The 23764-nt window shown below is 48.4% G+C and overlaps 1 protein-coding gene across 3 annotated transcripts in view; it reads right to left on the bottom strand.

Annotated features, from left to right (window-relative positions):
• ZBTB47 (zinc finger and BTB domain containing 47) overlaps positions 1 to 23764 on the bottom strand; it is a 50800-nt gene that overhangs the window by 8504 nt on the left and 18532 nt on the right. For 2 of the 3 annotated variants that reach the window (XM_066628537.1, XM_066628536.1), the window contains exons 2-5: positions 9154 to 10575; positions 3217 to 3364; positions 1526 to 1641; positions 523 to 667 (exon numbers count right to left, since the gene is read on the bottom strand). In XM_066628537.1, coding sequence (XP_066484634.1) covers positions 523 to 667; positions 1526 to 1641; positions 3217 to 3364; positions 9154 to 10494 — 1750 coding nt within the window. In that variant the 5' untranslated portion in view covers positions 10495 to 10575. Of the gene's footprint in view, positions 1 to 522; positions 668 to 1525; positions 1642 to 3216; positions 3365 to 9153; positions 10576 to 15248; positions 15317 to 23764 lie in introns of those variants that run through there. The other variant, XM_066628538.1, reaches the window with a different exon arrangement.

Below are 23764 nucleotides of genomic sequence, written 5' to 3'. Positions count from 1 at the left end.
CTGGGGCATCGCGAAGCTGGTGACGGCAGCAAGAAAGCAAAAGTCAGGAGGCAACCGCAGCACCCCCAAGTCCCAAATTTAAAGTTGAAAGGACTCCGCAAAGAACATTTGGCTCAGACCTAATTTTTAAAACTCTCCTATAGAAATCAAAAACTTATGCTATTATAAAACTAGTATAGCAAGAGGAAAAAGTCCAGTCTCTGCTGTGTTCGTCTTTACTTGGGGAGGGTGCTTTACAGGGGGGAGTATTCCAAAATGTGATCCCACATCTGCAGCCTGAAGTGGTACAGTCCATTCACTACTTCAGGACTCTACCACTTCATCCCCCTGTCTGCGTAGACAAAGTTTCTTTTTATAAGGAGGAACTCCTGGGAGACCATGAAGCCCAGTGTGGGAGACTGAGCAAAATCCCCAATGTACAGTCAGCAAACTTTCAACGACAGGCCTGACATCATCCACAGGGATGTAAACAAACAAGCCCATAGCAAGACGACCCGGAGGGGGGATAGGCAGAGCCCTTACCTGTGTGCGTCTTCATGTGCTCGTCAAAGTACTGCTTCATGTTGAAGTCCTTTCCACACCACTGACACATGAACTGCTTGTGGCCAATGTGGATACTCATGTGGGAACGCAGCTGGTACTTGTACTGGAACCGTTCATTGCAGTTCTAGAAAGAGAAAGGATGGAAGTTAGGGGGAAGAAGACACAGAAGCTCCAGAGACACGACATTGACATGACATCTGCCCTTCTGGATGAGACCAAAACGTCTATGAGTCCAGCATTTTGTTTTCTTAACAGCATCCTGTTCATTCAGGATATAAACGCTGAAAGATTTCTGGTCAGGAAGTTGAAATTAAAACTAAACATTATGGAGAGTCCCAGAGCACTTTAGAGATTAACCAGTTTAAAGTGGCATGAGCCTTTGTGGATCATGTGGGTGTCTGTACACTCACACACACAGAAGGAGAGAAAACACTGGACAGTATCCAGAGGAATGTGTCCGTGAGTGGAAGCTCCCTTCTAAAAGAGGTTCCTTCGTGTGAGCAGAAGACTCCTTCCGTTCTTGAAGGGAGTTCTGTTCATAGATGCATTACTCTGAATGCCACTTGCCAAAAACAGGCTATGGACCAGTCTGGCAGAAGGGGTGACACCACCACCATTTTCTCTGCATTTGTTTCTTTACATTTTTATTTATTCGTTTATGTCAAAGGGGTGGGGAAGTGGAAATTGGAGAGAAGAGAGAAAGAGAATTGGCAGTGGTTTGCATCATTTGGTTGACAAAAACCTTTATTCACACCACATGGAATTCACTGCCACACTCTGCTGCAAGGGTCCCAGGTTCAATTCAAAGAAAAATACCCTGCCCAAACCCTGGAGCGCAGCTGCTGGTCAGTGTAAATGCTGCTGACGGAGATGGACCCAAAAACCTGACTTTGCCTAGGGCAGCAGATTCATTGGTCAGCTTCACCCAAAGGTGTTCTGAGAGAGGCAGGCAACCAGAAAGGAAACAGAATCTTCTTCTCACCTCACATTTAAAAGGCTTCTCCCCCGAGTGCTGGAGAGAGTGTACCTTCAAGGACATGCTCCGCTTAAATGATTTCCCACATGTCTCACAGGTGAAAGGCATGTCCTTTGTGTGAGCTGGAAAGCAAGGAGAGGACGCATGGCTATTACGCAGAACTGTTCAAAGCAAAGGTGCCAGGAAACGTGTGAAAGTCCTGCACAATCACTAGCACAGATTCCTCCAGGCTGGTTCCAGGAGACTATGCCAGACCCTTGTGGCCATCATAACTGGATGCTTTCTCCTAACGGTCACCTGAAGTTCTTTGAGCCGATCTACATAATCAATAGACTTTTAGGATGCAGCTCTTGTCAGAATGTTAGTACCACAGGTTTCAGCTGTGGATGACAGAGCTGCCCATTCATGAGGCTGGCAGTGAACGTTGCCTCGTGCAGCAGACTGGCAGGGGGCTCCCACTTTTGTCCACTCACTTACCTCCACTGCTCCTCTTTTTCCTTTGACTCCCTGGACTGGAAAAGAAAGAAGGGGACAGAGTAGAACAGGAAGTGTGAAGGAGAGGAGAGTGGTGGGCTAGAATGTCTCTGACGCTCTAGCCCTCCACACCTCTTCCTTCCGCTCCATCTCTCTCTTCCTTTTTCAATCCAAGGAAGAGCAGAGGCTGGCACATCACCAGGAAATACATTAAAATAATCTCGTTTTGACTTTCAGATATTTTTTTTTTCTAATGGCTACCTACTGTTTTAAAAAATAGGTAACATGGTATTTGCTGATGGGGTGATGGCCACAAGCTTAGATGGCTTTAAAAGCCCCCTTTTAAAAGGGGTTTGGACAAATTCATAGAAGGCAAGTCTATGGATAGCCAGTGGCGTCGCTAGAGGGGGTGCAAAGCACTGTGTTTTGCAGGAAGCCTCACTGCGGCATGCAAGCGGCCCCTCCCCCTCCCCTTCAGAACCATTCCAGGCGGTGGGAGCACAACAGAGAGGCATTTGCCGCTTGCATGCCGCGGTGAGGCTCCCTGCAAAACTTAGTGCTTTGTCCCCCTCTAGCTACACCACTGCTGATGGCTACTAGTCCTAATGGCCAGACAGCATCTCCCAGTTCAGAAGCAGGTGTCCCTAATCACTGGGAGGTCACAAAAGGAGAGGGTTTTTCCTGCGCCTTCTGCTTACTTGTGGGCTTCCCAGAGACATCTGGCTGGCAAACATGGGCCACAGGATGCTGGCCCAGATGGACCCTTCTTATGTCTGTAAATACGGAGGCATGCGCAAAGAACACTTCCTCCAGGACAAGGCTGTAGTCCACAATAATATAGGTGAGAGGATGGTTGTGCTTGTTCCCCAAGATCATGGTGCGACAGGGAGTGGTGGGGGAAGCCCAAGCATTTCAGAGTAGCCTTGGACAAGATCCTGCATCTTGAACTGTACCCAAAAGCAGTAGCAGAGCTACGGGGGGAAGAGAACTCTCCCTTGCCGTTGGAGCCATCCACAGAAGCAATGTCGTGAATGGCTCCAACGGCAAGAGGGAGAGGCAGCTTTCAGGGCATATTGAGGTGCCCTGCAAAACTCAGTGCTATGTCCCCCGTAGCGACGCTAGAGAACCAGTGCCACATTGGAACAACCTGCGCCAAGCCTTGCCCCATCTTCACTGAGCATGCCCGCCACTGCAGCCTCCACCTGCCTACTTGCCACACTTACCAACCATGTGCTTTCGCACGTGTGCCATTGTGTAGAACTTCTTCTCGCAGATTTCGCAGGAGAACTTCTTCTCTGCATAGCCATGCACAATCTTGTTGTGCTCGTGGAGTGACCAGAGCTTCTTAAAGGCCTTCCCACAAGTGACACACTGCAAGGAAGTAGAAAGGTCAGGCTGACATGGACAAGGCAGGAAGGGTATCGGGCCTGAAATAGAAAACCTTGTTCACAGACCTTCCTAATATGCTACATTATATCAACATTCATCTAGATCAGTGCCTCTCAAACTTTTTAGCACTGGGACCCACTTTTCAGAATGACAATCTCTCAGGACCCACCAGAAGTGGTGTCATTAACCTGGAAGTGATGTCATGGACACCAGTTTAGGTTTCAAACCCAAGCCATGACCAGCCAAAGGTCTCATCACTCAGCACGCTTGTGCTGTTATTTTGCAGAGCTTGGAATCCAAACATTCCGGCTCGGAAGTCAAAGCAGACTTGGATCTTCTCCAAGCACACAGCCCTTCCCCTTTCCCAGCGTCCCATCTTCTCCCCTATTCAGGGCAAAGCACCAGGCCTCTCTCCCACTCAGAGCCCGCCCTGCCCAGCAACTCTGCACCCTGCATTTTCAGCTCTGTATTTTCAATGGCAGCTGAGCTACATGGCCCACTTGAAATTATCTTGTGACCCATCTAGTGGTTCCTGACCCATAGTTTGAGAAACATTGATCTAGATCAGGGGTGTCCAAACATTTTGGCAGGAGGGCCACATCATCTCTCTGACACTGTGTCGGAGGCCGGGGGGAAAAATAATTAATTTACATTTAAAATTTGAATAAATTTACATAAATGAATATATTGGAGATGGAACTTATACAAATGAATTAAGGTCTTACAGTAGCTCAAGGCCTTGCACAAAGCAAGGCCAGCCTTTCCTTTGCTGCCACTGCTGCATTACAGATGTGAAACAGCAAGCAGTGGAGGGAGCCCTGGTCCCAAAGCTCAGGTGAGAGGTCCAACTGTCATCCTCTTGCTGAGAGCAGTTGCGTTGGGCCAGCACGGGCTCCAGCAAATCTCTCGAGGGCCAGAGGCTTATTGGAGACTGGGGACTCCCCGAGAGCCTGATTGGGAGCCCCCGAGGGCCGCAAGTTGCTCCCGGACCGCTGTTTGGGCACTCCTGATCTTGATGTTCTTAATAATACACCTGAGTTTGCAAATGGGTTCTGAATTCTTCAAAAAGACAAGGGCAGGAAGATGTCCACCCCACATCTCAAATGTATGGAAGGGAGCACAGGCTAGCCCTGTGTTTAGTGTTTGTGTGGAAGATCAGTCAGGGTCTGGATCATGGGAGCAGCTCTGCAAACATACACATGTACACATGTAGGGCCTCTTACACACAAACACCAAACAGGGATACCAGCTCCCCATGTTTGGTGCATATAAGGAGGTGGAACATCTGCACAGAGCTACTGTATTGATGGAATGTATTTCTAGAGTGATAAAATCTTCTGAACATCACACAACAAAACCAAATCAAACCAAACCACTTCTCCTTTTCGTGTGCATTTGTCCATCTTTGCTTTTGCAAGAGAAGCACTGTCAGAATGCCGAGATGGACAAGAAGCAGGGGAGGGGCACAGACTTGGCTGGCCTTGATGGTCGGTTGTGATTTATGGTTCCCATGCCACCACCCTGACTCAAGGGAGCGGTGGGATAAGTCAGCGAAGACCTCCTTCCCAGTGTCAAGCTCAAGAGAAGGGTGGGGATCACCCCCTAAGTCAGAAGTGTCAAACATAAGGCCCGCAGGCCAATTTATCTGGCCCCTATTGGGTTCTCCCAGCATGATAATTAAGTGATCCCGTATCTTGAAAATATGAACAAATTTGCCCATTTTCTCTGCTCAATGATGTTACTTCTGTCCCTCAGCAGGCAGCATGAATGCTGTCTTCGGCCCTCTGTTTGAACCAAATTTGACACCCCTGCCCTAATATGGATTTTCAAATCCATACCATCTGTTGGCCTGGGGCTGGTCCAAAACACACTTGCCAAATGCACATGAAGTCACAGAAATATATTAACCAACCACTAACTGAGTCTGCAAACCACAAATATGCTTTTACCAAAACCAACCAATACAAATTTGCTGTTGAATGTTTTGCCTGCTGGTTTTGACCCAACAGCCCTAAATTACAGATCTGAATTCAAATGAATCCAGACAGACCACGTCCTCCATCTTCCAGGCACATAAGCAAGTGCTGTAACTGGAGGGGCTGCAAAGCACTAAGTTTTGCAGGGAGCCTCTCTGCGGAGTGCAAGCAGCCCCTCTCCCTCCCCTTTGCAGCCATTATGGGCAGGGGAGCAAAACAGGCATCCCCCCAATGGCTGAAGGGGAGGGGCTGCTTGCGTGCCACGGAGAGGCTCCCTGCAAAAACTTAGTGCTTTACACTAAGTAAATAGCTATGCTACTACACAGAAGGACAAATATGTACGAAGATTCACTGGATAACAATCAAAAGGCATTCCACTGTTAAAAGTACTATATGGAGCTCTCTTGTTAAGGGATTAATTCCACACAATAGTCTTCTATTAAGGTTTGGCAGGCAGCCTGGTGACATTCTCTGCACGGCCACGGTCCTGCCACCACCACATGTCGCAGCATGTGGTTTAACTTTCTGGCTTCAGTCAATTCCTAGATAGTCCAGATTTTATCTAAAAATATTTTTAAGGCACTTAAAAACAATGACCTACATAGAACTTGAATCTGAAAATTGATGCGATCGTCTTTTTGCTCACACTCCCAAACCGCCTGCCAAGGAAGTTGCTATTTGCATCGCACAAAGGGGGAGCCAAGAGATTTTTATTGCCCTCTTCCTCCAAGAAGGATCTCCTCCCTCCAAACAACCCTGTAGCCTGAGGGATGGCGACTGCCACAGGTCGCTCAGGGATCCAAACCACAGTCTCACCTACCACACTAGCTACACTAAAAGCCACCTTGCCTTTTTCTTGCAACAAATTCCGCATGTTGCTCCGCAGGCGTGAAAGTCCTGCCGCTTTTCCAGTCCACCCTGATGCAATTCCTCCCCCCCCCCCCACTAACTGGCATTGCAGTTCTATTCAAAACCACATTTGTAAGCTGTTGCCAGAAATCCTTTTTCAGAGAAGTCAGTCCAGCAAGAAGCCCTTGCCATATAGATCCAGGGCACAGTTACACAGTGGCGTTGCTGGGGGGGGCGGCTGCACCGGGTATGTCACCGGGGGGTGACGTGCTCTGGGGGGTGATGCGCTAAAATCGTGGCTTTAGGAGCTACCCCATCATGCCATACACCATTGGATGTGGAATTCCCAGTGGAATGCAATGCAAAAAACAGAACCGAAATAGCTCTTTTCCTTCAAAAGTTATGGCCAAAAAACTGGAAAGAAAAAAATGAATGGATCCCTATGGAAAGTGAAAGAGAGCCGTATCGAGCGTTTACTCGCGAGTAGGCATACTTGCCTAGTCTGTCGGAAAGGGCAGGCGGAGAGGAATCTAACGACACCAGAATGGTCCTGATCCAATGAATGCAGCCAAAAAAAAACACCCGAGAAGGAGGTCCCATTCCTCCCAGCTGCGAGTCTATTGAGCCAGCCATGGGGCCATGTTTACTCACGAGCAGGTGAACTTGCCTTAGTACTTCAGAACGAGCAGGCTGAGAGGATTCCAAGGACATCAGAATGGTCCTGATCCAATGAATGCAGCCCCCAAAAACACCCTAGAAGGACATCTCTTCCTCCCAGCTGCGAGTCTGTGGAGCCCTATGGAAAGTGAAGCAGCCTCATGTCGCATTTACTCGCGAGTAGGCAGACGTGCCTTGGCTGGTGGTCAGGCCAGGCAAAGGGGAATGTGAGGACACCAGAATGGTCCCGATCCAATGGAGCTGGATTGCAACAAATGTCCAGAGGCAGCCTCCCCCCCTACTAAAAAGGACAAAAAAGTGGCTTGAACTGGTAAGGGGAAGTTTTCTATTTTGCACTTGCAAAGCCATGAGGGTCTTTATCGGAACAGGACTGGCTCCCCCTTATTTAATTACTTCTTTTATTTTAATTTAATTATTTATAATTATTTATTTTAATTTGCTTGATGATGTCACTTCTTGCCATGACATCACTTCCAATGCGTCCTGGACAGATTGTCATTCTAAAAAGTGGGTCCCAGTGCTAAAACTTTGAGAACTGCTGCAATAAGGTGTTAGTAAGTTGACACGGGGTGTGTGTGTGTGGACTCTACAAGTTTTCAAAATCACTAAAATCAGAGTTTGGAGGAATGAGACCATCATGTTATATATCAAACAATGTGTAATTTCATGCAGAATGCAATGAAACAATCCACATTGAAATATCTGTGTTCTAACAAAAGGTACAGCCAAAAAAGCAGTGGGGGTGGGGTGATGGCACATCACCACGCCCACCACCTGGGGTGCCACCCCACCCACTGCATGGGGTGACGCGCGGGCCTCCCGTACCAGATGACTCGAATTCTAGTGACGCCACTGCAGCTACAGCCACATACCTGAATGCTACACCTTCCTGTCCTCCAAAGAATGGAAACCTGTTCTAGAGCCCTGTCAACAGGCAACCAACCCAGGGACAGTAGCGTAGCTAGGAGGGGGACTCAAAAGTACTTTAGGCACTACAATGAGCTGTGTAAGCAGCCTCTCCCACTTGCCGTCTGGACAGTATTGCCATCACTGCCTGGAATGGCTCTGACGGAAAGTGGGAGGAGATGCTTACACAGCGCACTGAGGCACTTGCAATAAGTATTGTTTTGGGCCCCCCTCCTAGCTATGCTACTGCCCAGAGAACTGGTGAGGCTCCAGCCTGCAGTCTCCAACTCACTTGCACATTTCACTCTTGCTCTAACTGAGAGTAAGTGCGCTCATGGCAGGAGCAATATCATGCCGCATGCTCTCCTGGGTCCTTTATAAGGGACAGAGGTGGTGAACCAGGAGAAAGAGAATCAGGCAATTGGCCCCATGACAGAGCAATACAGTATCGGCTGTAGGCCAAGACAGTCAGGAACAGATTCAGGCCCCCTCTCCTGCCACCACAAAATCACAGAGAAAGTACCCACATCTGAACGGTGCCTCCCATGAGGTTTTATCAGGCATGAAGGGCACAATCCTAAGCAGGTCTACTCAGAAGTAAGTCCTATTGTGTTCAAAGACACACACATAACATTTAGGGAAGGGGCTGCAGTTCATTTGTCGGTCACATGTCCTGCCTGCAGAAGGTCCAAGATTCAACCTCTGGCATCTCCAGGTACGGGGTGGGAGGAAAGAGCCCTGGAGTGCAGATACTGTCGGTGTAGACAGCGCTGAGCTTGGCAGACCGCTGGTTGGACTCGAGGCAACTGCATATGCTCAACACATGATTAATGTATGATACTAAACGAGACATGATATTTCACAGGAAATAGGGACAGAATGTGCTTCCCACGGGGCCTACTGGAAAAAAAACAGAATGCTGAGACAACTGCAAGGGATTCTCCTCTGCAAGTGGAAACCACAACGGAAGACTGTCTCCATCGTCCCATAATCACAGCAGCATGCAGCCTCCATGGCTACACTCCCCACGGCTCCAGTAACGTCTGCGTATGGGACATCTCACAGGATGGACCCGGCACAGGGGTTATTTCCCTGGGGTAGGGAATAACCACATCATATGCCTGACCAGCATGCTCTCCTGGAGGCAGACACGGCTGAAGTGGTGGGGTAAATTGCAACCGTGCCACCAGGATACGGAAAGAATGGACCCCCTTTTCAGCAACACACACACAACCAGAGAGAGAGAGAGAGAGAGAGAGAGAGAGAGAGAGAGAGAGAGAGACCTTGCCTCATGTTCCAGAATCAGCAGCTGGAAAGGCAGACTGGAAAAGAAGTGCACAAATCAGGAAGGGGAGACCTCACCTGGATGTTCTTCTCACAGTCCGTTTGGTGATGCAGCAACAACTCGCTCTCCAGCAGAAACCTCTTGCCACACTTGTCACAGATCTGCATGCGGCTGTGCGTGACGTTCATGTGTTTCTCCAGGTACCAGCGGTTGTTGAAGACTCGGGGGCACTTCTTGCAGGGGTAGTGCTGCTTCTCCTCAAGCTTCACCTTCTGGCTGAGTCCATCCTGTTCCTTCTTCTTCTTCCTGCCTCTTTGGTCTTCCTCCTCCTCCTCAGCTTCTTCTTCACCATCCTCTTCTTCCATTGCCATGGCAACCTTGGCCGTTTCCTGGGACCGCGTGGACATCTCAGACTTGCTGGCCTTGGGTGTCCTGCTGGGCCTGAGGGGCTGACCAGACTTCTCCCTTTTAACCACACCCACCTCTTCGCCATCGTTGTCATCCTCCTCCTCCGAAGTCTCCTCCAAATCTTCCTCTTCACTGTGCTCTTCTTCCTCCTCCTCCCCTACCTCAGCTTCATCTTCTTCTTCCTCCCCTTCCCCATTTTCTTCCTCTCCATCCTCCTCTGTGGCCCGACTTTCCCCATCAGGGCGCCCAGTCACGGTGGCAATGGCGGCAGTTTGGTTGGTGGTGGTGGATTTCCCTTCCATCCCCTTGGATACGTTGAGGGTTTGATTGTTGAGGTTGACTTCCACAATGATCTGCTCTCCGCGGTTGAAAGAGCCCCGGTCACCCAGACCCACCTCAGACTCTTCACCCTCCATCTTGCAGACAGGTGGGCCGCCGTCCTTCTCCTCCTTGTAAAACTTCTTGCCAGCAACCGCAGAAAGGTTCTCGTTGCCACCACGCACCGCACCATCCTCCACCCGTACCGAATATGGATCGTTCCCCTCCCGGGCATAGATCTTGGGATGTGGGGGGTCCACCTCTTGCTTGATGTCGCAGTAATACTGAGATGGGACATTCTTGCCACAGTTGTCTGCGGGCAACGCCATATTGCTTGCCATGGCCAAGCTGAGAGATCTGGTGTTGATGAGCTCTTGGCAAGACGAAGCAATGTTGTTCATCTGCAATACGGCAGCTGCGCTCAGGACGTCTTGCACGTTGCACGCATTGACCAAGAGTTTCGAGGTGTAGATGAAGTTCAGGATCTGCTGGAGGCCTTGGGAGGTCACAGCCTCCAAGGAGAGCTCTACCCGTTGAAGCTGCTTGTTTTGGGTGAAGAGGGAGTGGAAGAACTGGCTGTAGGCAGCAAGTACTCCCTTGTGGGCTGGGAAGGTGCTTTTCTGGGGCACCAGGACTATGTCTACGTCACACAGGTCTGGTTGAAACAGGCGCTGCTCATTCAATCTGTCCATCAAACACGTGAAGTGGAGGGCTACATCCTCCACCAGAGAGTACTCAGCAGTAGGGAAGTCAGTCGTCTTTTCGACTATCAGCTGGCAGAAGGGAAAAAAAGAAAGATGGATCACAAAATGCTGCAAAGAAACACACCACACACCCCGTCTCCTCTGAATAGCCTCACCCAGCAATCCCAAGTGACTGTCTCCACGCCTACATCCGACCATAACACTTAAGACTGATCAGGAGCACTCTGTGGTACACTTATCTGCATACTGAATCAGTAGCACAAGGACACACAAAGAGGCACTCTCAGTGGCTGACTCTAACCCTGAAGAGGTAACTCAAAGTCTAAGCTACAATGGAAAAAACCGGTGGCCAAGGAAAAGGAAAGTCAGCCCTTGTGATAGAGCAAGCTATAAATTCCATTCAGTAAAGAAATATCTCCCACCCAGTTCAGATGGACCACTAATGGAGAGATTCCCCCATAGCAAGATCCTCCTATTACCCTGGTAAGCAATCTGGGAATATGTTGGGCCCATCCAAACAGTTCCTGGATTCAGACATTTACAGATGGCACAGCTTTTTGCCACATTGAGGCAGCTAATGGCAAGTGCAAACAGTGCACTAATGCCCATCATCGACACCAGGGGTGTCAAACACAATGCCCACAGGTTGGATATGGCCCTCAGTAGCTCTTTACTTGGCCCTGTGATAATTGGGGTCTCCCACACCTTGAAAATATTGTCAAGATTTGCACATTTTCTCTTCATTCACATGTCCTCTTCTCTCAATCATAAAATGAATTTCTATATGAGAACAATGTGCTTATTTCTGGCCATCATTGGCTTTAATGACATCACTTCCTGTTTAATGATGTCACTTCCAGCCCTCAGGAGGCACCATGAATGCTATTTGGCCAACTGTATGAAAAATGTCTGACACCCCTGACCTACACATTTCTCATCTCTTAGACTAAGACCCAAGAGAACATTTTACCTAGTCCATATAATGCCATTGCACCGCAGAACTTACTTGCCTGCACATTTTGTCTGGCTGTGTTGTACATAAACAGCAAACACATTGTAACTGAGTTCTGCTAAGCCCATGCCAAAGGCCCATCTAGTCCAGCTTCCTGTATCTCACAGTGGCCCACCAGATGCCTCAGAAGGCAAACAAGACAACAAAAGACCTGCATCCTGGTGCCCTCCCTTGCATCTGGCATTCTGAGGTAGCCTACTTATAAAATGAGGTGGCTGCACATACCCTTCATGGCTTGCAACCTGGGATGGACTTTTCCTCCAGAAATTTGTCTAATCCTCTTTTAGAGGCATCTAGCCAGATGCCATCACCACATCCTGTGACAAGGAGTTCCACAGACTAATTATACGCTGGGTAAAGAAAAATTTTCTTTTGTCTGTCCTCACTCTCCCAAACTCTTGAAAGAGAGAACTGCTGGAATCAAGACTCCCTAAAGGGCTCCTGCCAGCAGCTTAGCTACAGAGGTGACGTGGTAAGCATTGCAGGTGCCCCAAATGCACGGTGTAAGCGGCCCCCCCACTCGCCTTTGGAGCCATTCTGGGCAGTGACAGCAAATGTGTTGTAAGTGATCCTATTTACACAGTGCATCGTGGCACCTGCAATCTTTACTATGCTACTGGCTACTGCATGTCCTTCAGCTGCACCCCAGAGTAAGGCAACCGCCACACAATTGTTGTCATCATCCAAGGACACAGCAGAGTGTGGCCAGGGAGGTGGTGAACACTTTGTCTCACCCAAATCTGGAGAAACTTCAGAGTCACCAGCAAAGCTTCAGCACTGGGCTTTACTGGCCTAGGACCCAGTGGGTCAGTTTAACATGCTGCCACCGAACCACAAGAAAAGCCACATCCACCTGCAGACAAAGAGTCGTGTCGCCCATTTTCTCTCCACAGCATCTGATTCATCACAACTTGGCAACACAACATTTCAACCCCAAAACAGCATTTTCTTTCCTTGCCCAGGAGAGAGAGCCACGTGGCTTGCCGAGCCAAAGTGACAGCCCATCCGACTGCTTGGCGGGGTAAAAGTCACTCTCGGTAAGCATAACATGGTTCGAAGAGATGACATGTGCTTCCAAGTTCAAAGCAAAATATCCACCTTAAAAGAGGTGCCCACAAAGGAAGTTCCCGCAAGCTCAATGTAAACTGGGCTTTGCACTGAACTTGCATGGGCTCCTTTGTGGGCACCTTTTAATGAACCCATGGGCACTGCAAACAGGGCTGGTCCAGCCAAGTCTGACTAAACTGCCTCAGGAAGCAGACTGTCACCTTCATCTGCCCACTCATCCCCATTCCTGGAAGCGTAGTAGAGAGGAGAGCAGTGGGCTACAGCATCTCCTGTTCTCCTCCATCCCTCCGTTGCTTTTCAAACACAGGGAGGGAAGAGGCTGGCACACCCCTGGGTAAGGGTGAAGGCAGCATTTGGCACAGGTGCCAGGAAGTCTTGGGCTGGTCCTGTCCATGAGGTAAACTGAGGCAGTTGCCTCAGGCAACACACTGGCAAGGGATGCCCACCTCCATCTCCCCACTTGCCTTCTCCTCCCACTGCCTGGATTGCAAAAGGAAGAAGGAAGGGAAGCTCCCACAAGGAGCAGAAAACAGCCTGCACAGAGCAGAAGAGGAAGTGCACTCGAGCAGCAGAGCACAGCCCTCTCCTTCACACTTCCTCTCCCCTCTATTTTCTGCTCAATGAGAGTGTTTGCTACTCACTCCATGTTTCTCCATGTCACGCCTGTCTTTAAAAAGGGGAAGAGGGGGGACCCGGGAAACTATAGGCCGGTCAGCCTGACATCCATACCGGGTAAGATGGTGGAATGCCTCATCAAAGATAGGATCTCAAAACACATAGACGAACAGGCCTTGCTGAGGGAGAGTCAGCATGGCTTCTGTAAGGGTAAGTCTTGCCTCACAAACCTTATAGAATTCTTTGAAAAGGTCAACAGACAGGTGGATGCGGGAGAACCCGTGGACATTATATATCTGGACTTTCAGAAGGCGTTTGACACGGTCCCTCACCAAAGGCTACTGAAAAAACTCCACAGTCAGGGAATTAGAGGACAGGTCCTCTCGTGGATTGAGAACTGGTTGGAGGCCAGGAAGCAGAGAGTGGGTGTCAATGGGCAATTTTCACAATGGAGAGAGGTGAAAAGCGGTGTGCCCCAAGGATCTGTCCTGGGACCGGTGCTTTTCAACCTCTTCATAAATGACCTGGAGACAGGGGTGAGCAGTTAAGTGGCTAAGTTTGCAGACGACACCAAACTTTTCCGAGTGGTAAAGACCAGAAGTGATTGTGAGGAGCTCCAGAAGGATCTCTCCAGACTGGCAGAATGGGCAGCAAAATGGCAGATGCGCTTCAATGTCAGTAAGTGTAAAGTCATGCACATTGGGGCAAAAAATCAATACTTTAGATATAGGCTGATGGGTTCTGAGCTGTCTGTGACAGATCAGGAGAGAGATCTTGGGGTGGTGGTGGACAGGTCGATGAAAGTGTCGACCCAATGTGCGGTGGCAGTGAAGAAGGCCAATTCTATGCTTGGGATCATTAGGAAGGGTATTGAGAACAAAACGGTTAGTATTATAATGCCGTTGTACAAATCGATGGTAAGGCCACACCTGGAGTATTGTGTCCAGTTCTGGTCGCCGCATCTCAAAAAAGACATAGTGGAAATGGAAAAGGTGCAAAAGAGAGCGACTAAGATGATTACGGGGCTGGGGCACCTTCCTTATGAGGAAAGGCTACGGCGTTTGGGCCTCTTCAGCCTAGAAAAGAGACGCTTGAGGGGGGACATGATTGAGACATACAAAATTATGCAGGGGATGGACAGAGTGGATAGGGAGATGCTCTTTACACTCTCACATAATACCAGAACCAGGGGACATCCACTCAAATTGAGTGTTGGGCGGGTTAGGACAGACAAAAGAAAATATTTCTTTACTCAGCGTGTGGTCGGTCTGTGGAACTCCTTGGCACAGGATGTGGTGCTGGCGTCTAGCCTAGACGCCTTTGAAGGGGATTGGACAAGTTTCTGGAGGAAAAATCCATTATGGGGTACAAGCCATGATGTGTATGCGCAACCTCCTGATTTTAGAAATGGGTTATGTCAGAATGCCAGATGCAGGGGAGGGCACCAGGATGAGGTCTCTTGTTATCTGGTGTGCTCCCTGGGGCATTTGGCGGGCCGCTGTGAGATACAGGAAGCTGGACTAGATGGGCCTATGGCCTGATCCAGTGGGGCTGTTCTTATGTTCTTATGTTCTCAGACTGGTTCTCTTGAACCACTAGCTGCTATCAGCTCCACCTCCACCCTCAAGTGTCAGGGAATGAGCATCAAGAGTCTTGGCAAAGCAAACTGGCACAGCAGGACTGCACCACACACAGCACAACACTATAAATACAATTGCATTTGCAGCCCGGAGCACTTTGACCCACACTGCAACTGGAACAGAAGGAGACACGCAGATATGATGTTGATACAGACCTCTGGGGCACTGAAGAAGAGCCCCAAATTTCTCAGAGAAAGGCAGGGAATAATTGCATGTCCCAAAAGCCATGAAAGCTACCGACCTTCACACAAGAATTCTGGCAGCTATCAGTCAAGAGATCCTTGTGCATCTGCTCAAAGGTAATTACAGTCCATGAAAAAAGGTGACTCATTTACTTTGTTAAGAGAGCTCATTTGGATGAGTTAAAGCATACAGTTGTGTTTTAATGGCCAGGGGCAAAGTCTCACCTCCAAAACTCTGAGTCACACTGAAGAATGTGTCTCCTTAGTAGCAGCCTGCAATGGAAAGAACAGCTACTGGTCCTTACTAGAGAAAGATGAAAATATTGTTTAATGAAAGGCAGGAAATTGGCTCAAATGGAAGAACCTCTTGCGGACTGCCAAGCATTGGCAGGTAAGTGAGGACTCCTGGAGGAAGCAATAGCGTTGGTTGCATCTGACATCTACGCTGTCATGTACCAAGGGGTTTTGTAGCAGTACTGAATACCGGCATTGATTCGCTGAGCTGCCCTAACATCACAGAAGGTTTCTGGCTCCTATTGGCTGAACAGCTCTGATCCTAGGGAGGAGGCAGGAGGGCTAGATAAACCAGAGGCCTGAAAAAGAAGGCAACAAGGGTCAAAGGCAGCAGTAGGCTAACAGAAATAGCGCTGGAATGGGGGGAATAAAAAGTCAAAAGGCAAAAAGGGGGGGCCATGATGGAGACATAAAATATTATGAATGGGATGGATAGAGGGTGGTTCTTTTCCCTCTCACACAACGTCAGAGCCATGGGACATTCACTAAGATTGACTGGTGGGAAATATTTCAAAAAGAAATATTTATTCTCCAGCACATAATTAATCTGTGGAACTCCTTGCGTAAGGGATACTGTGATGGCACCTGGCCTAGATGTCTTTAAAAGGGGATGGGATAGATTTAACAGGTGAAAGTCCACTGCAGGTTATAAGTCACGATGACTATATGCAACTCCGGGCGCAATCTTAACCAACTTTCCAGCACCAAGGGAAGGGCAAAGCAGCTCCGAGATATGGGAACAAACATTCCCTCTCTGAATGCCAGAGGCAAGGAAGTGGCAACAAGATACAGGTACCTTGTTGTCTTGTGGCCTCCCTGAGCCATCTGGTGGGCCACTGTGAGATACAGAAGCTGAACTACTTGGGCCTTTGGTCTGATCCTGCAAGTCTTATGAAAGTGGAGACACATGCGCCAATGTTAGGGTTGTGAGTGCTGAGCCAAGGAGAGGAACACGTGGCAAAATCCTGTGCCAAGGGACCACAAATCCCAAGACTTACATAAATGATGCAAACAATGACAGAAAATTTGCCACGCTGGCTTATTTTGTCGCTGCTTCTCCTCCTCCAAGGAATGTGGCTTTGGTACCTCTCCTTGATGACAGAAATCTGCTCAGCTCTCCCTGTTGCATTGTGGAGATCTTGCCAGACACAGCCTACCAAGCCTATCAGTTCATCTTCACACTCACAAAGACTAGATGCTTGCTTGAAAAAGAAGGCAGTGTTTCTCAGGAAGGTCCACTCTGCACCCAGAACCAAACACAATGCTTGTGGAAGCCCCTGGTGGGAGCCAGGTAAGCCCCCGAGGCTCAACCCAACTCTCTCCCTGATGTCCACAGTCCTTGATCGCACCTGAATCTTAATTACAGAGATAAGCCCAAAACTGTGCTGGGAGCTTCGTCCTCACAGAGTGCAAATAAAGAAACCCAGAACGCGTGGCTCTTGGCACCTCTCCTTGGCAGCTGCGGCCCTAAAAAAAACCCACAACAATCATTGCATAATCTGACCCTGATCCGAGAGCTCTCTCTGCTGGCTCTTTGACTCCAGCAAGACGAGCAGATTCCTCTGCTCTCCTTCCTTCCTCTCTGGCCCAACCCGAGTCTGTCATTGGTACAAGACCAGGGGAGTCTTTAGCCCCACACAGTCTAGAGTCAGGTAACTGGATTACCTGTTCAGTGTTTCCCGGGGAGGGGAAGACAGTGATCAGATAAACCAGATCGTGGAGCTGAGAGGGGGAGAGAAAGGCCTTATTAAAGCCATCTGTCGAGAGTGCAGGTGGTTGCCAGCATGTATTACGAAAGACGCCACATTAATAGCAGAGAGGCCAACATGACCCGCCAGCACATGGAAAGAGGAGGTGTCCAATTCGTAGTGGTAGGTCTTGGTCCTGAGAAGCCAAGCCAGGGAGCCAAGGGATGCCAGAAGAACAAGGGAAAGCTGGGCTGTTGGTCAAGCATCTCAGCTGCCAGTGACAGACAACAACCTGAGGCTCTGCACACTGCTTCCACCTTCCCCAGAAGAACAGCCTTGCTGCCTCTGGCCAACACCTGTCTAGCCCAGCAGCCAGTTCCCAACAGCGGCAAGCCATCTTGCCCAAAATGCAATTCGGTGAGTCTTATGTTCTGCTGCAGGACTGATTACTACCATTTTTATCTCTATAGTGCCATACGTGTGATCTAAGAAGTACAACTGGATAGGTCCCTGCCCTGAGCAGATTACAATCTGAAATCTCAACCACAGATGGGACAGAAGAAAGGAAGGGAAACAGAGCCTGGAGCAAACAGGGGAAGGATAACCAATTACTTCAGTGACACGGCCTTAGTTGAACTAAATTGGGATAGGAGGACTTAATGGAGATGCCAACAGAAAAGACAGAGGTAGAGAAGTTTGTGTTATAGGAGCCCATATTGTGGGGGGGGGGGAGAGAAGAAAGATGTACACTACACTCCTTGTAGCACAGGTTCTGCTTTTGGCCCACACCCCATTGCTCACATTTTGCCATTTTTACAATATGACACATACAAGGCTACACGGCGCGTAATAGCTGCAAACCAGCTGTTCCGAGGCAGGACACCCCAGTCCCGGCTCCTGCACTTCGACATACATTCTTTTCTCGTGTGTCTTCCCCTAAGAGAGCAAGATTAGTCCCAGCTGATCAAAGGCTTTTCTTGCATCCCTCGGGGACTGTGAACAATCACTGCAGCGCAACCCGCAATGAGCCCTGTCACAGCAGTGGGAAGCCCGGCTCTGGCACAGCGCTAGCAATGCTGCCTTGCCGCTGTTCTTGGGGGCATTCAAGGTCACTTCCATCCCTCAGACTCCCCCCCCCTTCCCAGGGAAGGCTGCTGTCACAGCTGAGCAGCTACCCAGAGTGACAGAAGTGCAAACTCCAGTAATTTACGTTGTGGTCGGAGCTTGGAAGCTGAACGGCCTTCCCACTCGATAAACCCACTCTTCCCCCCTCGCCCCATCATATTTTCAAATACGGCTGTTATTCCAAGAAACAGCAAAAGCTGCTTCTTATGAAGAAGGTCCCATAATACAGAAGTGTGAAATATCCCCTAATTATGTAGGCAGCAATTGTTACCCTACACATGCCCAATCCTGTCTGATCTCAGAAGCTAAGCAAGGCCAGGCCTGGTTAGTACTTGGATGGGAGACCGCCTGGGAATACCGGGTGCTGTAGGCTTATACCATAGTCCTTCAAGACTGAAGGTTGCCAACCATTTTTGTTTCCGCCAGTGGCGTAACTAGAGGGGATGCAAAGCACTAAGTTTTGATGGAGCCTCGCCGCAGTATGCAAGTGGCCCCTCCCTTTCAGAGCCATTCCAGGCTCCTAGAGCAAAACAGAGTCTCTAGCAGCCTGTTATGGCTCTGAAGGGGAGGGGGAGCTGCTTGCACGCTGCAGTGAGGCTTTACACCCCCTCTAGCTACACCACTGGTTTCCACCACACTGAAAAGTGACATTTCATGTTTGGGGCATTTATCTCCAAAAGCACAATGTGGCAATAGTCAGAGTTTTGGAATTATTTTGCATGTGTGGTCAGACCAGAGCATTTGTGCTCAAGCTTTCCCATTGTTTTAGGCCTGGGGTGATTGCACAGGCCGAATATTATACTAGGTTATACAAATCTATGGTGCAGCCATATTTGGAATACTGCAATACCACACTCCCAGAAGGATATTGTAAAAGTGCAAAAGAGGACAGCCAAAATTATCAGAGCACCTTCCTTATGAGGAACATTCATGTTTGAGGCCTGTTGGCTAGAAAAGCAACAATTAAGGGGGGGTATGATTGAGACATAAAATTATGCATGGGATGGAGAGAGAAGAATTACTCCTTCTCATGCAATACTTTAACTAGGGGTCATCCAATGAAACTGACTGGCAGGAAGGTCAGTTCTTCACACAGTACATAATTAGTATGTGGAATTCAGTCTCACTAGATAAGATGATGGCCAATAGCTTGAAAGGCTTTAAAAGGGAACTGAATTCATTCATGAAGGACAGGTCTATCACAGGCAACTTGCCCCAGTGTCTCTGCCCTACAACAGAGTTCAGCTCTGGAGCATGTCATAGAACAGCAGTTGGGGGGGGAGAAAGTGGGGGGAGAGACATTTGCCTTTCTTCCGCTCCTGCTCATGGACTTCCCAGAGGCAGCTGGTGGGCCACTGTGGAAGGACCCTGGACTAGAAGGGCCTTTGGCCTGATCCAGCAGGGCTTTTTGAATGTTCTAGCTCAGTAAATTTCAACAGGTGTGGCGTGGCACATTCGTGTGCTGTGAAAAGTTCGCAGCTGTGCCGTGGGAGTTTGGAGCACAGCGGCCGAAAAACTGCTGGAAAACTCTTCTGGGTTCTGTGGCTCTGTTTCTAGGACAACTGTCTGTAGTAAAGAATTGCCTGCCTGTCACAAGGTGGGTTATATTTTGAAGTGTCATAGATTTAAAAACATGAAATGTAGAAATTAGAAATGTAACTGAGGAGATGAGTACTTTGATCGGGGACAACCACATGAAAAAGCCTTTGATGCGAAGACATATCTTGACTATCCCTTTGATGAAATAACTTTATGGTTATGCAGAAATCTGATGTGTTAGGAGTGTTAGCTAACAGGAAGAGAGGAGAAGGGTTAACTTGAAGTAATTCAAGTTACTTCAAGTTAATTCAAGTTAAGCCAGAGCAGCAGTTTTCAACATTTTGAAAGAAGAAGGGCAAGTGAGGAACCAAATGGCCATGAGAAAGGAAGATAGTAGATGACCAAAAGATAACACCCAGGTGAAAATTTAGGAGATCATGCTAAGTATGTACATGGAAAGATTCTGATTGGTCAAGGGGATGAGCTCAGCTGAGTCAAGTATGACTCAGCATAGAAGTTATGATTGGTGTGGAGACCTCACAGGGTCTAAAATGAGTTCTCGATAAGAAAGAGCTGAGTCTTCGAGAAAGTGCTGTTCTTTCCCAGCAATGGCTGCCAAATGTTCTGCTCTCTGGACACTGAGATGGATCCAACTTGGGAAGTAGGATAGTTGTAAGTAGTGTAGTTCTAGTAAGCTTTCTTATTTTGTATGGCTTTGTGTGTACCAGCCTTTCTTAACGTTGTCTCTGAGAAGCCCACCATCTGGGAGGGTGGCAGCTTCCTATGTACTAACCTTAGTTTGTTCAATAAAGACTTTGACTCCTAATGGAGTGTGTGAGAGTTCAGAGGTGGGTGGAACTGCTCAGAAGGACCAAAGGAACTTGCTGTAGCAGGTGGACACAGTTGCTGGTTATATCCTCTGTCGGGCCCCTCTGTGAGGGGCTCTGCAACTTCTGTTACACTGCCCTGAGACAAGTCATTACTACAGACAGTTGCCCCAGAAATAGAGCCGCAGAACTCAGAAAAGTCTCCCGGAAGCCAGAAGTGACATTACAAGAGGCAAAGTCCGTAGAAAGGACCATAGAGGTCAGTGTGCTATGAGAAGGAAAATGTTGAAAACTGCTGCTCTGGCTTAACTGAACATCATTTGCATTTTGGAAAAGAATTATTTTATACACAGATGCATATACATGCATATTTTTGCCACGTTAATTCTTTCCCCCTCCCCCTAAAAAACTTTTCTAGGAATGCAGTGAGAAAAATGCACCTGGTTTTCCATGCAACAGCACAGACCAAGCAGCTGTACATCTTCCTGACTCTCCATGGTAGCTGAGAGTCATTCTCCATTCTGTGCAATAGGCTTAAATGCACAAGAAGAGGCTGAGGCTCTCACAAGACAGAATTCTGCGTCTAACACCAGTTTCTGCATTGACACAGTCCAATACACAGAATACAGAGCCCCAATTATGCAACAGGTTTATAGCTTTGCTCTCCTCCCCTGCTTAAATAAGGTTTTGCAAGTAAGCAGAAGAGCCATATGTTATACTGGATATAGAACTCAGCTTCCCAGTTCACAAAAATGCAGCTTTCTAGTCCTTTGGGTGGTAAAGGAAACCTGGAGATGGCAAATATCTGCAGACACGGATGGTCAGAGAAGCTTCTTGCAATGACCTCCAGTGGTCAGAGGGAGGGTTTGAGACTCCTTGACTTACTCAAGAGCAGTAGCAGCAGATTAAATAATGCAAAATAAGGAACATCTTGCTAATTTGCATAATGTATACAGGTCAAATAGTGGGGGTTACCTTGGTGCAAACCTGCCCTAGTTTGAGGCTCCTGTTCTTCAAAAAGCTCACAGCAAGCCATCTCTGGCCTTTCCATTTGTCCCACTGAACTTTTGCCCTCATCCCTGGTTGTCCCTGCACCATCTTGCCATTACATCCAATGGATCTGGCTCCCAAGATACAATCACCATGTTTCCTCCGGGCAACACACAAATCCTGCCTGGGGTTCAATGAGTCACTAGAACAGCAGGCTCCAAACCCTGGCCCATGGGCTGGATCTGGCACCGCTGCAATCCTTCCCCTGGGTGAATGGAGCTTACAGTTCTGCTGGTGAGCCTCCTCTCCATGCTGCCAATTGCCCTCAGACTTTGTGCCAGCCAGTCACTTCTGGGTTCCGTTACCCCAGCAGGCTTTGTACCCAGATTTCTGGGCAGACATGGTTAGCCGGCGCAAAGTTTGGGAGTGATCAGTGGCACGGAGAGGAGGCTCCCCAGTGGAATGGTAAGCTCTGTTTGTGCCAGGGATGGATTTTCCGGAAGCACAGCAGTTCCCAGTTTGGAGACTACTGCACTAGAACAAGCAGCTTCACAAGACAAGAATGAGATAGCCCAGAAGATCGGAGGAGACATGATTGTCATTATGTCACCTCCAAACTTCTGGAATGCCGAGCTCATGCAGGTAAGCGCTGCACCAGGGGACGTGGACTCCCAGGATGCCCCTGCTTATATTACCAACAGACAGGTGAAGGGTGAGATAGGCTATTCCAGGCATGTCCAACAGGTTGATCGCAATCAGAGGTAGACTGCCAGCCCCACTTGGCTCCATCTCTCCAGCAGCTCGCCCCGTTGCTAGGAGAGAGCTTGTGCCAGCAAGTCGTCTGCCGAGGGCTTGCTGCCACTGCTGATCCTTTGCCTGTCTTTTTTCCCTGCCTGCGGGAATCTTGCCTGCGGGTGTATTGGGGGCGCTTGTTGTTTTCGTGCCAATAGTTTGTGGGTACCCCAGGGGGCCGCTGCCCGCACCCCGCAACAAGATGCCACAGGCCCAGCGTCATACCTGGTCTACTGCCTCTCAGAATCACCCATTCCTGCCCCCGCTCCAACACCCCTTAGAAGTGTGTTTTATACCAGGCGATATCCATTCGCCTGGGCTTTAACTGAATACACTTACCGTATTAGTTGTGTTATGTGGTGGTCGCTGGTCGCTTTATAGTTCGCTTTCATTAAACGTTTTCGGGCAGACACAACAAAGTGTCAAGAATTTGGTGATTTTGGCAGGCTTTTCCAATTTTGTTCTAACTTGCCTATGCCTTGCCTTCAAATTGGTTCAAACTACTGTGACTTTTGCTTGCCTCTGCAATTTTATTTTGCCTAGCCTTTGCGTTGATTCTACACTGCAATTTTATTTCGCTTAGCCTTTGTGTTGATTCTACACTGTGTGCAGAATTTATTAAATCGCGTGTGGGGTTTTTGAACTTGTTTGGCGGTATTTGATTTTATCTGGTTTGCTGGACAGGTGTTTGAGTTTTTGTGATGATTGTTTGGTGGTATTTAATTATTGGTCCCAGTATGATGAATTTTTATTTTTACTTTTAGAACTGCATGTGTGGTTTTGGCATCTGCAATCCTTGTATTGCACATCATTCAGAGGTCTTCACTTTGGGACAGTGACAGTTTTGGACCAGATTCAGCCAGTGTTTATACTAGCAGATTTAACTAGCAGTTAAAACTTAGCAGATTTGGCCTTCTTACATCCAGTCACCCCAGTATATCGAAGATGAGTGTTCCAAAGAAGAGCAAAACCTACCACTTTCATGATGAATGGGAAATGGACTACTTCTTCATCATGGTGAAAGACGAGTGTTGTTGTCTAATTTGTAACAACCCAGTATCCTTGCCCAAATAGGGTAATCTGGAATGTCATTATAAGGCTCTGCATACCAATAAGTTTGATGCTGATTTTCCACCCAAAAGTGAAATTCGTAAACTGAAGCTCAAAGAACTTAAATCGAAATTGGCTACTCAGCAACAGTTGATGGCGAAGCCAAGGCCACATTCGTTCAATGCAACCATAGCATCCTTCAAGGTCAGCAACCTGATCGCAAAGAAATGCAAACCTTTCACTGAAGGGGAATTTGTAAAAGATTGTTTTCTTGAAGCAGCTGACAATCTTTTCGAAGGATTTAAAAATAAGAAAGAGATCATAGCTGTACAATTGTCAAGAAACACCGTCGTGCGGCGAATAGAAAAGATGTGTGGAGACACAACTGAACAATTGTTGGAGGATGTTTCAAATTGTGTTGCTTTCTCACTCCAAC

The sequence above is a fragment of the Tiliqua scincoides genome, chromosome 5 (genome assembly GCF_035046505.1).
Source record: "Tiliqua scincoides isolate rTilSci1 chromosome 5, rTilSci1.hap2, whole genome shotgun sequence".
Lineage (NCBI taxonomy): Eukaryota > Metazoa > Chordata > Lepidosauria > Squamata > Scincidae > Tiliqua > Tiliqua scincoides.
This window is presented reverse-complemented; position numbering and strand designations above follow the sequence as displayed.